At 34.7% G+C, this 16,040-nt stretch overlaps 1 protein-coding gene across 3 annotated transcripts in view; it reads left to right on the top strand.

The window, feature by feature from the left end:
* The window catches only part of mthl1 (adhesion G-protein coupled receptor methuselah-like 1), a 121,345-nt gene extending 106,107 nt beyond the window's left edge, over positions 1 to 15,238 (top strand). The window contains exons 3-6 of one of the 3 annotated variants that reach the window (XM_088196425.1): positions 10,337 to 10,521; positions 10,598 to 10,736; positions 10,807 to 10,978; positions 11,068 to 12,044. In XM_088196425.1, coding sequence (XP_088052551.1) covers positions 10,337 to 10,521; positions 10,598 to 10,736; positions 10,807 to 10,978; positions 11,068 to 11,220 — 649 coding nt within the window. In that variant the 3' untranslated portion in view covers positions 11,221 to 12,044. Of the gene's footprint in view, positions 1 to 10,336; positions 10,522 to 10,597; positions 10,737 to 10,806; positions 10,979 to 11,067; positions 12,045 to 12,427; positions 13,500 to 14,101 lie in introns of those variants that run through there. The other 2 variants (XM_088196424.1, XR_015811258.1) reach the window with 2 other exon arrangements.
* Positions 15,239 to 16,040: the final 802 nt, after the last annotated feature.

Genomic DNA, 16,040 nt, shown 5'->3' on the forward strand with positions numbered 1-16,040 from the left:
TCGCAGATGCATGTAAAGATGCAGTTTTATTAGATTATATTACAATTGTGACAGATGATAAATGGCGAAATGTTTTCTCCGAGTGGTGGTGTAGAAGCTGGCGCAGGGATGATGTCTGTGGGAGGTCCTCAAATGACTTGTAGGTGACACGGCAGCGATAGTATTACAGAGGATCCCTCTCGAAATGTGAGCGCCCATGACAGTATTTTGTCCGCGGGCGGCGGGCGCCTGTTGGTCTCTTCGAGTGGCTACTTGTGACTACCTTTTCCCCATCTTAGTCCAGGGCTGCAAAGCTTGCTGACCAATTACAATTATGCAGCGATCATCCAGCCAATAGATGTACTCGTTTCTTAGAACAGCGAAATAAGTATACGCCTTTAAAAGAACGCGACATTTCCTTGATGGGCATTGTCAATCTTGTAGATCCAGTGATTTATTTTGCTTCCGTGATCGTTTCGCAAGAAAGAAATATTCTCTCAATGACGGAGAATATTTACAGTAAGAACCCTTGTGTGTTATTTATGGTCGTAACGAGGGCTATTGTGTGGTCCCAATCTTTCGCGTCATTGTTGATGGATGAGCATTTTGGTCACAGTAAATTAAGAATAAGACTATGTACTTTCATTGCAAAATCTGTTTTGTGCTTTATGCAATTCACTATTAGCTGATTCTTACACGATCATAAAATTTTAAATTAGTAGAACAAGTTGATTAATTTAATAAATTCATATTTTGCAAAATATTTGTTATTTTATTAGAAACGCACGCACCAGCTATGTGCGCCGGCGCTGCATTGCCTACACTGGTTCCGCCGACAGAAGAGTAAAATAAAAAAATATTTATCATACTTCTGTAATGACGTGTTTTCGCGCAATCGTTTATCTCAGAACGAATTAAATCTAGCACATGTGTTCAAATTCTATCGTATCTGCAAGATACAAATTAGTGAGTAATATAAATTTATAATTACGATCAATTGATCATTGCATATAAACTTCTCCTAATCTAATCGTGCAAATTGATATAAAAAGAGCTAAAAAACACAGCTAATAAAAATATCACATATGTATATAAATATAAATACATAAAAGTAATCTTCTGGTTGTATCTAAAATTTATCAATATTTTTAAAATATGGTTACTTTTTGTGAGCGAGCAACGTGAAATTATGAGCGCTTTTATGTTGTTTTTTTTTAGCTAACCTTGAGTAAATCTGAAAGAAACAATCAGTGTAATAAAAGCTTAGGTTTATGTATACATACATATGTATTTTTTAATGGTTCGCGAGTATTTATATTATTTAAATTCCAAGATTCATCGCGATGAGAATACGATTCTAGTCAGTAACTCATGTTATTCGTGAACATGGCAGGAGTAGCACTGTCGAAATATAGAATCGCGATAAATTCCGGAATTTAAATAATACATATGTAACTTATGTATCGATAGAACACGCAAGAATCGTCGCATCATAAATCTATATTTTTGATACATGTATAATTTATTTCAACGACTTTTAAGTTTCGATACAGCTAATGCTACACACAAAGAAGCAGGAAATACTATTGATAAAATTATTTTCCATTCAAAATTCAACATAAGTTTTTATTTGCTCAAATTATTCTATACATTTTTCTCTCAATATAATTTAATACACACATTCGAGTATCACACAATATGAAGGTATTATATTGATTGTTGTTTGGTTCATTGATTTCATAACATACAAAGGCATTCTTTGCATATGGCGTGTTTTTGCAACTGCTGGTAGTATAGAAGTGCATAAAAATGGATCATAAAAGCGATTGTTTTGAAGCCGTTTCAATATCCTCTTTTATGTAAAATAATATTATGAAGACAACTTGCACGTTTAATGAGATTTACTTGAAAGGAATGGCAGTATTTTTTAGCGTGTAAAGTTTATAAAAATCGAATGAATAAATTCTATTCATTGAAATTCGAGTGTATTGTGCCCAGATAGCATCATTATAGTGTCACAGTTGTGCCACGGTTGGTAGTGTGTGAGTGAATTGTATCGAAGTATAATAATAATTTAAAAAAATACGTTGTGTAAGCTCTCCATTATAATCATATGATATGAATCCTGAACAGTTTTGATCTCTTTTTCGCAATATAAATTAAACATTTCATTTGCATTTAGTATGCGCTCACCATATTTTACAGTCACAAAACGGCTTTAATCAAATTGACACTAGTCACATTCATTAATTCAGGATATACGATCTCGCGTCCAACAATGGTCGAGATAGAACCCATAAAAGGGCCACGGCTATTTCCCGGTCCATTTCACGACAGAGACGGAAAACGTGCATGACATTTCCATTCCTGTATAAGGAGTTCTTCTTGTGTGGCTAGAGGTAGGCAAACAAGGAACGAGTTTACACACGAGCTCAGCTCAATACCACTTTAAATATTTATGGACGCAAAGTGATGTTGACATTGAAGGGAGAGATTTTCGAAAAATGCCGGTCGCTCGAAGCAAGGCGGAGACTGGTGCAATCGAAAGTTGATTGATGCACGTCCGGGGTCTTATTGAAAAATTAACATGAATATGTGTGACTAATTAGTCATTAGTTTCGGAGATGGAAAACGATCGGTGTATTAAAGATGATTGATTAATATAATAAGCACTGCGATACACATCAAAATATGGCGCAATGTAATACCTTTATCATGGTAGTTGTGGTCTTCCGAGTAGTGGACTGCAATTCGATCTTCAATCAAGTGCTTGCTATAGACGTGTTGAATCACGTGGACCACCTAGTAGCTACGTTACATTCTGAATAATGTACATAACTAAGCATAAATATTTCTTAGTATTTTGAGTATCTAAACAGAAAATATTTGATACTTTCAATTTTATTACACAAAACAGAAAAATTGAGTACTTACTCAATTTTTACCGACACACTTTTATTATACAAATATTACAAACAATAAGACACTTTTTACAAAATCATTTTTTGACTTGTTAATGCCTAATTACTGCGTAACAAAATATGGGATTAGAAAAAAAATGGTCTAAGCTTAAAGCGACACCATCAATGAACAGTTTGACGCGCTACTGATGCATCCCTTAAACCTGAGATTTATTACCCTTGTCTTTCTGAAAAGTCCAAAATGGCGTATTGTTCACATGGTCACTATTTAAAGTTAATCATTGTCGATATCGATTTCGTTCATTATCATCAGGATTAATTAAAACAATTTAAATTAATGCTTTGAAATTTCCATCGTTAATTTTCAATAATGTATATATTATCCAAAATTATATTTTTAGAATCTAAAAGAAAAAAATATATTATAATATAAAACCGCGAAAAAGTTACACAATTTTTATGTAAATAGTAAAGCAATTTTTGGCCCATTTTGTAAAAAAAAACTGTGTCTTTATCTTTATATTTATTTCTGGGAATATAGTCTGTCCTTAATATTCTTAACTATTTATAAATACATATATAGAGCTCTAGGGCTTTTTAAATAATCGTAATGCCTGAACTACACTCTCTGGAAGTTGTCCGAACCGAAGTTACAACTGAAGTCGGCCGAGACCTATGACTTCGAGTAAGCGACCACACTGCCACAAATTTAATTTGCACGCGATCGAAAAATGTGCCAAATAATCGCAATTTGTAAATTGTCATTTTATTAAGTTTGTGTGGGCACTCACCAGTACAATATCAGTGAATACTTTTCGGTCGTAAATATTCAATTTACGCAAAATCTTTGTCGGCTTTTGCAAAATGCCATAAGGCATAAAAATGATACTTCAGATTACGAACACCACATCTGTGACTATCCTAGAATTTGTCGCCATCGATTCTAAATAAGAATTCGTTATGGTGTGACATTTATATAAACCGATCTAGGAAAATACATAAGAATATTCGAAACGATATTTTTAACAAAATCAAGTAGCACTAATTATTTTTTAATTATTTAATTTTATATGAAAAAAATATAATAACGATATCTGTTAGAAGAATATACTATCAAAAATATAATTAATCCTTTTGGTGCCCTAAAATATTCAAAGATATCAGTAAGAGTCTGTTGAAATCCCCGATAAGCATGTGGAATTATAAGTTGACCACGTGACCACGATGCAGCGCTCGACATGCGTGTTAACCATAGGACGCCTACGCGCATACTGAAATTGAACCGAGTTACTCGTTCTATCTCAGTTTGCGAAAAACCATATCATTATCTCTCTCACTGTCGTCACTTAACACGCGATAGAGCGAAAGGGGAAGTATCTCACCGCTCGCGCTCGAAAGAGCAGCTCTGACTTCGGTCTATTTGCCGACAATGTTCGGAAGCGCTTGAAACTGGCCAAATCGACTGAATTACCCCCATTTTACCTCCCGTTCTCGGTAACCTCGGACAACTTCCGAGAGATTTTAGAGCGGGCAGAACCGAACTCGACCGAAGTAACCCACTATATTCTCCGTTCTTGGTCAACCTTGTCTAACTTCCAGAGAGTGTAGTTCAGGCATAACAGTTCATGTTCCCTTGAGAGAATTGTACGTGACCCTGCTGCAGTCAATCTGGAATCAAATGAGCTATAAGTTTTACGCTTTAATTTTAATATATAATGTGCTTTGAAAATATCAATGTAAATTTTTAAGCATATATTTCCTAAGCTTCTATTTTTAGAATCTAAAAAAAAATTATATTATTTATAGCCCTGAAAAAGTTATTAAATGTTTAAATGGTTAAGTGACTTTTGTCTCATTCTGTAGAAAAAAATAGTTTTTGTCTTTATGATATTTATTTTTAAGTTCTGGAACTTTTTAAACGATCAACGCAGAAGTAACTCGAAACAGCTGATTAAACGACTTCAAAGGATCTAAAATCCTTACTGTATTTATCCTTATAGTCCATTAAGCTAATTGTACGTGACCCCGCTTCGGTCAATCTCGACACAAAGGAGTCATACGTGCGTAGTTAGATGATTTTCAAAGACGCGTTTATACACCTCTGCACTTGGAGCCAACGAGGAAGTTGGAAATTGGGCTAGATTCAAAACGCCTACAAGAGAACCCGAAATTAAGCTTGATTAGCATGGAGATCCAGTTGCTAGACCTTTCAACGTACGATACATGTTATATTATACATATATCCATTCCGGTTCTTCACGGAGATCGCGCATCGATGACTTAATCGCAACTAGTGTTTAGAAGCACTGCTATAAATCAATTAATTGTTACGTGTCGGAAGAGATTCGTGCGTGAAATTAGCCGCTAATTACACGCTCGAGTTACCAAGAGCTCACATTGGCTAGTTTTGTGGAAGATCTTGGAATTTATAATAAGACAAAGAACTAATTCGAAAAAAACACTGACCTGAGTAAAATAGATTCTGGTTAACTTCCTCAATTTATTTATTTTTGGATGAGTGCAGACATGTTGAGATTGTTATACTTAAACAATGCATGTGCCAGAAGTTCGCCTTTCTTTATAATTGTCCTTTGACGAAAGTCGGACGTATAGGAGACGAGACAAATTAAGAGTCAATCAAATTAATTTTTAGCTTCACCTCCAAAATTGCTGGTTTCATGAACATTTGATTATAAAGGATAAGTCAAACAATGTTTATATGATGCGAAACAATTAGTGTTTTTATATACATGCTCGGTATGCTTATGAGTAAAAAGTTTTTGTGGTGTATGAGCGAGACTCTTAATTTCTGCGTGGCTATTGTGCAATCCTTGGTGCTATACCAATTTTCAAAAAAATTTGGTCAGTCAGTGGTCGTTTTTTAATATTTCAATTCCATTAATATTCATGGTCATTAAATGACATGCATTTTTATGACCAATATTTTGCGATTTAGTGCTGTTGGAGCACATAAAACCCAACATCCACCAAGTTATAGCTGAGATAAAAATATGTAAATAATCTAGTCCATCTGAATAACATTTGAATAAGCTATCGATAAAAATCAATGCTTCACAATCGAGAGTGTAATCCAAAACTGGTATCGGAACTCAAACTGGATTATCCGAATAAATCAACATGTTCGATGTGCTATAATAAAGGAAGCAGCGCAAGATTCGACCCACGCATAACAACAAAAAATATATCAAGTTACACCTATCTAAATCGTAATAAAGAGCCTCTCGCCAGGTGAAAAAAAGACCCAAAACCTCTCCGGGACCACACGCACGAGCTATTAAAATCATCAATTAGACACTTTCCCACGGTTTACGAAAAAAACTTACGGTCACGGTTCAGACGCGGGGGTAGAGGGGGTCAGATTTGTCTTTTGTGAAATTTGAAAACGAATCGTCGAATTCAAAGAGCGGTCACGTAGCTCCCATTTTGCGAGAGGTCTTTTTTCTCGCCGGACTCTCTTTGTTCCTTTAACAACCACCTACACGAGTTCAATTAAGCACTTGAGGGTCTCATTCATGCGATTCAGGAGCTTTGCTCTTATTATGGAATGCGTCATAAAAGGTTTTTGGTAACGAGCCTGAATAGCTGACATCCTGGCGAAACGCTTAATCTGTCCGAATTAATTCGGGACCAGCTTCCATGATGACATGTCCGTATTCGTAGTTGTTTTTTGTAAATATTTCGAGACGTTGATTGATATCTTAATAAAATGTAAAAAATCTACAGAAATTCTACTAATAAAAATATCATATACTGAAAAATACAGATGCACTGTAACTTACATGTACAAGGATACCATTAATGTTGTTGCTTTCTTGAGTATTAAAATCACATGTTCCTATTGGACTAATTTTTCATCAAGTGATCCATCTGCAAAAATAGGAATTTAATGTTTATATTGCATTATTAATAATAAATAGTAACGTACCAAGATTATTAGATCCACGAAAAATTCTCAATGTGGTATAAATAATTCCACAAATAATATTGAATTAAATTTCGAGAACTTTTTGAGCTGTTCGCACATTCATATTTTCTTTTTAAACACCAAAGTGTGTTTAATTCTGTAGATTCGCACTGCATAAATCACATCAGCATTAATATTTACGTTGTCCATTTTTTCTCTTTTAATAAACGCATCAAAAAATCCCACGCGTTTTCAGAAATTTACGATTCCTTTTAACATCTTCTAACCCGCTAAAAGGGTCAACTCTCAGAAGAGGATACTAATGAGAAATATCTTAACGTTGACCAACCAACGTCCGGTCGACGAAGATGATGAAATTTCACCATGTATTCTTCGCATCATTGTTATTGTCAACGGCGATATTGTATTCGACCCGGATTTGGAGAGTTTCACTTTCACGGCAATTTCGAATCAGGATGTCGGTCGATTCAACGTCAGAGATGTCTCCGAAGCAGGCTTTCGTAACATCTTGATAATTCCTGTTCGGTCACAGAAGAACGGTGGAAAGCGGAAGACCTTGAATATTAAACGCACTCTTTCACGCCGCTCGGTGTGAGATTGTTCAACATTTTTTTCAATCGATTTGATTGCGGTGATTGCTATGAGATTTGGAGAACAAATCTACTTGGCCACCTTCACACATTCCTGGACGTCTGGTATTTAAATACTCTTTAGTTGCGAGTGTCCTTCACTGAAGATAAAAAGTTCTGAAAAAATGTTTGCAGAAAAGGTCAATAATTTGATAAATAAAATTCATTACTTTTAGAAATTAAATATCTTAGAATACAATTTATAAACTACAGATTTATGCCACAAATATCAGATAATTCGAGTCACAAATTAAGTTAAGCGCTAATTTCAAATCCGTCTTAAAGTGGTACGTTCTTAATATAAACATAGAAAAATATTGCATATAATAAAATACATCACTAAAAAAAACTATACATGCCACATCAATATCTTCGATCCCATGGCAAAAATAATCTGTTATCATGCGCATATAGCACGACCTTCATAGTTTTCAAAAAAGTAAGACCCAATGACGCCGCCTGACCAAAATGCGCACCAAACAATCACGTTTTGGGCATGTAATGGTTTCTCGTGAATCATATTTTCAGGATTTTCCTAGCATTTTGCTTATTAACTAATACCAGAGAGGTGGAAATGTGCATCATTAGAGAAGAAACGTTTTTTTGAAAAATCAGCATCAACTTCCTGCTGCTCCAACATCCAATTGTGTAAATTCTTCGTTGTCCTGAATTTTATACAGGTGTAAGTGCAAGTCCAGATGCAAACTGCGCCAAAGGGAGTCATATACACAGATTTTGAAAAAGCATTTGATAAAGTTAACCATGCTTTACTTGTAAAAAAGTTATCTAATTTCGGGTTTTCTGAAGATCTCATAAATCTATTCTCAAATTACTTGACCAATAGATATCAATTCGTCAAGTATAATAACTCTTTTTCAGAACGATATAAGACCCCTACTGGAGTACCTCAAGGATCCAATTTGGGTCCATTGTTGTTTTTATTGTTCATTAATGACATAGAAACAGCAATAGAGCATTCAGATTTTTTATTATATGCAGACGACTTGAAAATTTACAAGAAAATGCATTCGATTTCTGATTCCCTCGACCTACAGGAGGATCTCAACTCTATATGAAAATGGGCTTGCTATAACCAATTGCCTTTCAGTGTAAAGAAATGTCACACAATTTCATTTTCAAGGTCGTTAACGCCGGCAAAATATTCATACCATCTAGGCGGATATTTTCTGGAAAGGTTTTCTTCAACTAAGGATTTAGGAGTGACTTTCGAAGAACGTTGGAAATTTAGCCAGCACATTGCAGAGACTCATAGCAAATCCTTAAAAATGCTCGGTTTTATCTTGAGAAATGCGCGTTACTTCAGGAATACTTTAGTATTGCGCACTCTTTATGATACTCTAGTCCGCAGCATACTAGAAACTAGCTCCATCATTTGAATCCCAGGCGTAATGAATCAATGTAATGAATTGAAGCTGGAAAAAGTACAACGTAAATTTCTTCGATATTTATACTTGAAGGAATACGGGTATTATCCGTTCTTGTTTCCCAGTGCTTTTATTTTGGGAGCCCTGGGATACGTTTCTTTGTCGACTCGCAGAAGTGTTTATGTAATTAAACACTTCTGGAAATTGCTCAAGGGCATCGTAGACAATCCTTCAGTGCTCGAGCAGCTTCAAATGTGGGCTCCTGAAGGTGGTTATAGTTCTCGGTCGCGTCCACTATTCTTGCCTGTTAAGTGTAGAACTGGAGCACTTGCCAACTCTTCTCTTGCACATATGGAGTTTTGGTTCAGTTCGTATGGGACAATGCACACCTGTTGAGGTGATTTGTGTCTGTTGTTTTGTCTTGTTTATATTTGTATGTATTATGATGTATTTGTACTTTTGGCTATCGTGACGCATTGGGTTTGCCTGTCAGGTCACGATGGTTATAATTTTAATAAATAAATAAAAAAAGCCCAAAAACTACGAACGCTGACGAATCGACAATTCCAGGTCTTCGGCCATGCAGCAGCAGTATTCTCGGCTAAAGCACGATGATGCACAAGCCTTACCCTTTCTTTAACGCTTCCAGTCTCTTCAAAATTTTTCACTACGTTGCGAATTGTTCACTCAGTAAGGCGATGATATTTACTATAATCTTTCCATTAATTTCTATATATAGTTCATACAGAATTGTTATTTCTGTAGAGCATAGGAACAATTTTAAGCGGTGGTTAAGCTAAGTGATTCATTTAATAAATGTGTTGTTGCAAACTAATATTTAACACGTTGAACATACGTGATTATTGACAACTGTCTGATTCACAGTGCTGCCAACATAGAAATTGAATTGAATCATTCTGTACATTACGATATTCTTCTATGAGATTAAGAAAATCTAAAAACGTAATCTGTGATCGGAATTATAATTATATAATAATCATTAATTCTGATCCATTTAACACGATAGATATTGAAATACTCTAGGGTTCATGTGAGATTCGAATTCAGGTTTTATATCGACTGCTCACAGAAAACATTGAATAATATGAATCTTTATAGGAAAAACCTAGTGTATTGTTATCTAAAACTCATTAAAATATCATGTTACAACTACTAAACACTATAGACTTCTACTTACATTTTAATTATTAACTTTTCTCATGGAAAAGTTCTTAACTCCCATAAATTATTACTTGAACTGTATACATTCAAGTTAATGTAAACATACTGTTAAACCTTTCTCTCATTTTCTATTCAAAAATCAATCAAGTTGAATTAAACAATACTTCTCACGATTTTCTATTAAACTGCAATTCACTTTCACTAAAAAAAGTATCACCAATTGTTCTCACAACAAATGTTTACTTTGGAAAGTCTGCCACTTACCTTTTAATTAATTTTTTTTGTATTTCACAGTGACTTTAGACCGACAAGTCTTGAAAAACGACAAGAAGTATGCCGTCTTCGCTTTTACGAAGTCTACGCTTGGGGTGGCCCTCTGCTGATAGCCGGAATAGGCCTACTTCTCGATAGACTGCCTCAAGATCCAGACCAGTCATTCTTGAGACCTCGCTTTGGAGTACGACGCTGTTGGTTTTACGGTAAATATATTAAAAGTGTAAATATATATATATATTAAATAAGAATATGCATTAATTTAATACTTATTAATTTAAGGCGATTTGGAAATCTTGACTTTCTTCTTCGGACCAATCGGCATACTCTTGGGTATTAATCTATTACTTTTCGCTTCAACTGCTAGACAATTGACTTGTGGTTTATGGAAGAGAGAAGATGTGAAATCTACAACTGAAAGGTAAAATTCTGTCAATGTGCTTATTTGAAACTCTGCTTTTCTTGCTTCTTAATAATATTGTAACTTACAGAGCCGCATTGGGACGAGTCTGCTTGAAACTGGTGATTGTGATGGGAGTGACTTGGATAGCCGACGTAGTCTCTTGGGCAGTCGGAGGTCCGAGCTATTTATGGTACATGACCGATTTGATCAATGCACTCCAAGGCGTCTTGATCTTCATTGTCGTCGGATGCCAGCCTCAAGTGAGTGTCTTAATATTTCATAAATATTCAAAACCACCACATTTGAATCGGTGGTGTTGTAAGCAGCGGCAACGTTTTTCACCAATAAGGGATTACTTTCAGGTTTGGGCCGCAGTGAAAAAGATGTGGTGCATGAGACTGCTGAAGAGCAACGCGACCAATGCGATCGGAGCACCGATGCATTCATCCTCCCAAGGGTTGCCGTCGATGGGGGATTCGGTGACGAACAACACGATAGCTAACACGACCAACACGTCCAACGTCAAAATACCAATGGAGACGGTGTGTTAAAGAAACGAAGATTATAAGACTTCTCGAATAACCAAAGCCTCACGATCATCAGCAGCAGCTAAAAAATTTGACGGAATTGCGAAATGGACACGTATCTAAGACACTGACGATGATTGTATTATAATCATGAATCTTCAGATACGGGTTTTTTGAAATTATGTATTTTGTAACGTGTGATATTGAGTGTTTGTAAATATTGTATGTCGGCATGTTCGCCATGTAACTAGAAGGTATGCGTGATATGTGTGCGAAGTTTTTGGCAGTATTTATGCAGCGAATGAGCGTGAGTAATTTAGTCAATGAAATAGTATTTTTATGTATTATAAAAAGTTGTATATGTATCGTGTATATTGTATCGTAATGCGTTTGAAGATAAACGTAACAAGACTTTTATCGTCAAGCTTGTAATTTTTTAAGTAATTTAGTCACCGTTTTAGGTTATTAAGCGTCTTAGTATGTAAATTGATCGAATTACATAAGCAATCACAAATAATAGACTTTCGAAACCTATCAAATATATAACAATGAAATAGTTCTCATCAACACGAAATTACGAATCTAATAAAAGCTTTACTGTCGTGTTCTTTTACGTATCTTAAGTTATTTATGATTCTTTTTATATAATGTAAAGAAATAAAACTTTTTTTACTATCATTCCTACTTTTTAAAGTCTTTTATAACAAAACGACAAATTTATCGATGGCATATGTGTGTGCATCTATTTTCACTTGCCAAATTTTACTTTTTAATTTTCCAAATAAAGTAAAAAAATATATATGTGTATTTTTATTATCTTTTCCTCCTCAAAGGTAAAATAATTTAGATGCATATTAAAGGTTTATGTTACAGTGAAGTTAAATTTTAATAATTTCACTAACTCAGCCAGTTAAAATGTATCAAATAATTGACAAACTTTCACTGTTTTGTTCACAAACAAATGATTTGGTATGTATTTCCACATGATCCAGAGAGAGATTCACAGAATTGTGACATCACATCGTTCGACAAAATACTATAATATTTAAAATAAATTAAACCAACCCAAACCTAACCTAATGAAAGTTCAAAAACTAAAGTTAATTTTAGAACTTTTATTAGATCAAGATGAATTTGGTAAATTCGTTTAGTTTTGGTTTGAGTTCAACAAAAGTTTCATAGTAGTCCAGTCAAATAAGGGTTTAACCTCGGAATGAAAGATAACAAGCTCAAATTTTGCACAGACCTTTGTTTTAACGTTCTAAAGACAGGGTGAAAAGTCTCATAAGATATCGTGTCTGCTAATCAAGATATTAAAGGTCAAAGGTCATAAAAATCGTTTTTTTGCAAATATCTCGCCTCCTTTGCGTCGCATGTCATTAGATGTTTCACAAAACTTACAGAAAATAAAATTTTCTACAAGTTTGCTATAATATTTCTTTGTATGGTTAATGGTTTTTGAGATATAGCGCGGGGAGTGGGAAGCGCGCATCCGTTTATAGGATAACGCTATGTAAACTACGGAGCCAGAGTTACCTGCACATTCTTCCACAGTTTCATAGGAAACATCGCAAATTGTTATCTGCTGAATGAACCCATCTAAAGCATTATAACTTTCAATCTCCATATCTTCAAAAATCATCATCGATAATGCAAAAAGTAATAGCGTATGGCCTCTGGTACTTCTTGCAAAAGCGTGACCAACCAACATTTTGTCGACAGAATTCGAAGCATAAATTGTACTGAGAGCTTCCTTGATTCCGCTTCCATTCATTATATACCCTATGCATCCAATAAAAGACAGAAGCATATGAAAGCCTCCTAGTTTCACAACTACTCTGGACAAGTCTGAGTTAGCATCTGAAGCTGCTACGATTTCACGTGCTTTTAAATGTACAACGGCTGATCAAAAGTTATTAAGCATGTTCTTTGTTCATGTTTCTTGGCAGTGTTTATAGCACACTGTAATGTGGTGTAAATTGTGTCCATATTACTCGCAGGATGATGAATAAAAGTAAGAAACATAATCCGAGAAGTTACAAAGTTCTCATTGTTTTTTGTAAGTTGTTCAATAAATCCATTCCACCCTGGCAACGGTGAGATATTTTTCCACTTTCCGTACATCCACAACAAATCAACTACATTAAATATTTGTTCGGTTAGTTCTTCTACATCATTAAAATTTTGAACTTGAATCTCTTGCTCAATCCGGGTACGACATGATTTTCATACACTAGAAGGGGTATATGTGATAGTGATGTATAATAAACCGATAGAATGGCATAATAAAGCCAAATACTTAGGTCTTACCTTAGACTCTAAACTTTCGTGGAAACCACACATAGACACTCTAATTCATCGAGTTAAATACACAAGAGCTAAGCTTTACCCCCTTCTTTGCCGCAAAAGTAAATTAAGTATAAAAAATAAACTGCTAATTTATAAAGCAATAATCAGACCCGCAATGTCTTATGCATCCCCTGTGTGGGGACATATTATAAATACCCGCAAATACCCTCAAAAATTACAAGCCCATCAGAATATTTCATTGAGAATCGCAGCAAACGCTCCTTGGTATGTTCGCAATTCGATGTTGCACCAGGATCTACAAATAGACACTCTTAAGAATCATTTTGAAAGGCTTAATAATAGACACCGCGAAAGAATACGAAATCATGCAAATGGCTTAATAGCTGATTTGCTTGATTAATTCCAGCTAATATTTCTTTAACTCAAATAAAATAATAATAAAAAGGTGATGCGTGCTAACACACACAGACACCAATCCTCGTCAAGCAGGTGAGAGACTTAAGTCTAGAAACTGCGATAAAATATTAGATATTATATATGTGATAGTGCTGCTAACTCCTTTGCACTTGGTTTTGTTGTAAATTTCTTTATGCGGTCATCGGATATAACTTCAGATTTTGAAGTTATTATTTTTATCATTCCCATTATATGAACAGTATTATAGCCATCAAGAGTATAAATATTTTTCTCCATTATCCGCTGCATACTGTACTAAGGCACTTGACTCTGATGGTTGATTACAAGGCTGTGGGTGAAAAACAGCTGAAATTTAACATTTTACAGTACCACTATATGAAGCGAAAAAACTAAACTTGACAAAACATCCAAAAGTCTTTTTGGATGTTTGGCCTATCTGTATTTCTTCTATGAAGAAATACAGATAGGCCTATTAATAACTGCGAAGAAAAGGACTGTTTTCGTATGGAAGTCATTATAGCATGACTTATAGCTGTGTATTTCGTTTTAAAATGCCCCGTCTTTCCTTTTCTGTTCTTTATAATAACTTCTTGCAGAAAATGTAATAAAGTTTTCGGAATTTCTTCATTAATATTTTACTCGGGGGCGGATAAGACTTGGTCTCAACAACAGAAGATCGAATATCTTCTCTAATAATCGCCGCAGCAGCTTCCACTACGCGCAACTGTTCTTCTTCCGAAGTGCCTTTTTTATTTTCATACCAAGCTATGGATAAAACTTAAGCTTGAGCATCGCGAAAAGAAAAAATAGGGAATGATCCAATCTTCGTTATAACTATAATATCAGTTAAATATTTTTCTCTTAATTTGGAAATGATCTTATCATCTGGTACATACACCGTAAGGACATCTCTCAACTCTTTCAATTTTTTCGCACAAATGTTTTGTCGAACAATATTTCATTCTTAATTCCTAATAATACAATGAAGAAAGTAATAAAATTATGGTTGAAACGACTTGCCGAGACCACTTTTTTCACGATTGTTTACTTTTTCGAATCTTATACCAAGTTAAGCAGGTAGAAATACTCGCTGGATTCTATAAACGGATGTACGCCTCCCACTCTTCGCGCTATATCTCAAAAACGGTTAATGATACAAAACAAATATTATAACCAAACTTGTAGAAAATTTTATGTTTTACAAGTTTTGTAAAGCATCTAATGACGTGCGACGCATAAAACGCGAGATATTTGCAAAAAAACAAATTTTGTGACCTTTGACCTTTGATATCTTGATTAGCAGACACGATATTTTATGAGACTTTTCACCCTGTCCTTAGAACATCAAAACGAAGGTCTGTGCAAAATTTCAGCTTGTTATCTTTCATTCCGAGATTTAGCCTTTATTTCGCCTTATTTGACTGGACTATAGACATTTTAGAGCAACATATAATTTCACTGGTGCTTATCAGTTAAATTATATTTTCGCTAGTAGAAATATATATCTACCAGTAAAAACATATTTGGATGTAATTTCACTGAAATGTCAGTGAAAATATAACAGATTTACTGTAACCTGTAACATATACAGGCTTAGCCATAATAATGGAGCACAGCAATAAATGCGTTATATCTTAAAAATCGTGAAAATATAAATATAAAACCGATCGAGGTTGTTTAAAGTGTTTATTTAAAGCTTATTTTAAATATTTTGTAGGCTCACCCTTAGGTTTAATTACAGCTGCAACCCTTTTTGGCATACTGTAACTAATGACTTACAGATGGACGGAGACAATTTTCTCCATTCTATCTGCAATTTTTCTCGCAGCTTAATTTAGGATTTGGAATTGTATTGGGCAACTTTTCCTTTTAATTTTATCCATAAATTCTTTATAGGATTTAGGTCTGGTCTGTGCAGGCCATTCTAAAAGCGTCAAACTCTTTGATGCATACCAACCCCTGCTTTTACGCGAAGTATGGCACCGAGAGTTGTCTTGCTGGAATCAGATGGTAGCATGATCTGTGCTTGGAAATATTTTCCTTTAGGGATCCATTAAAGTGGATTCCA

The sequence above is a fragment of the Plectrocnemia conspersa genome, unplaced genomic scaffold (genome assembly GCF_051122295.1).
Source record: "Plectrocnemia conspersa isolate PC_06_02 unplaced genomic scaffold, ASM5112229v1 ptg000011l, whole genome shotgun sequence".
Classification (NCBI taxonomy): Eukaryota; Metazoa; Arthropoda; class Insecta; order Trichoptera; family Polycentropodidae; genus Plectrocnemia; species Plectrocnemia conspersa.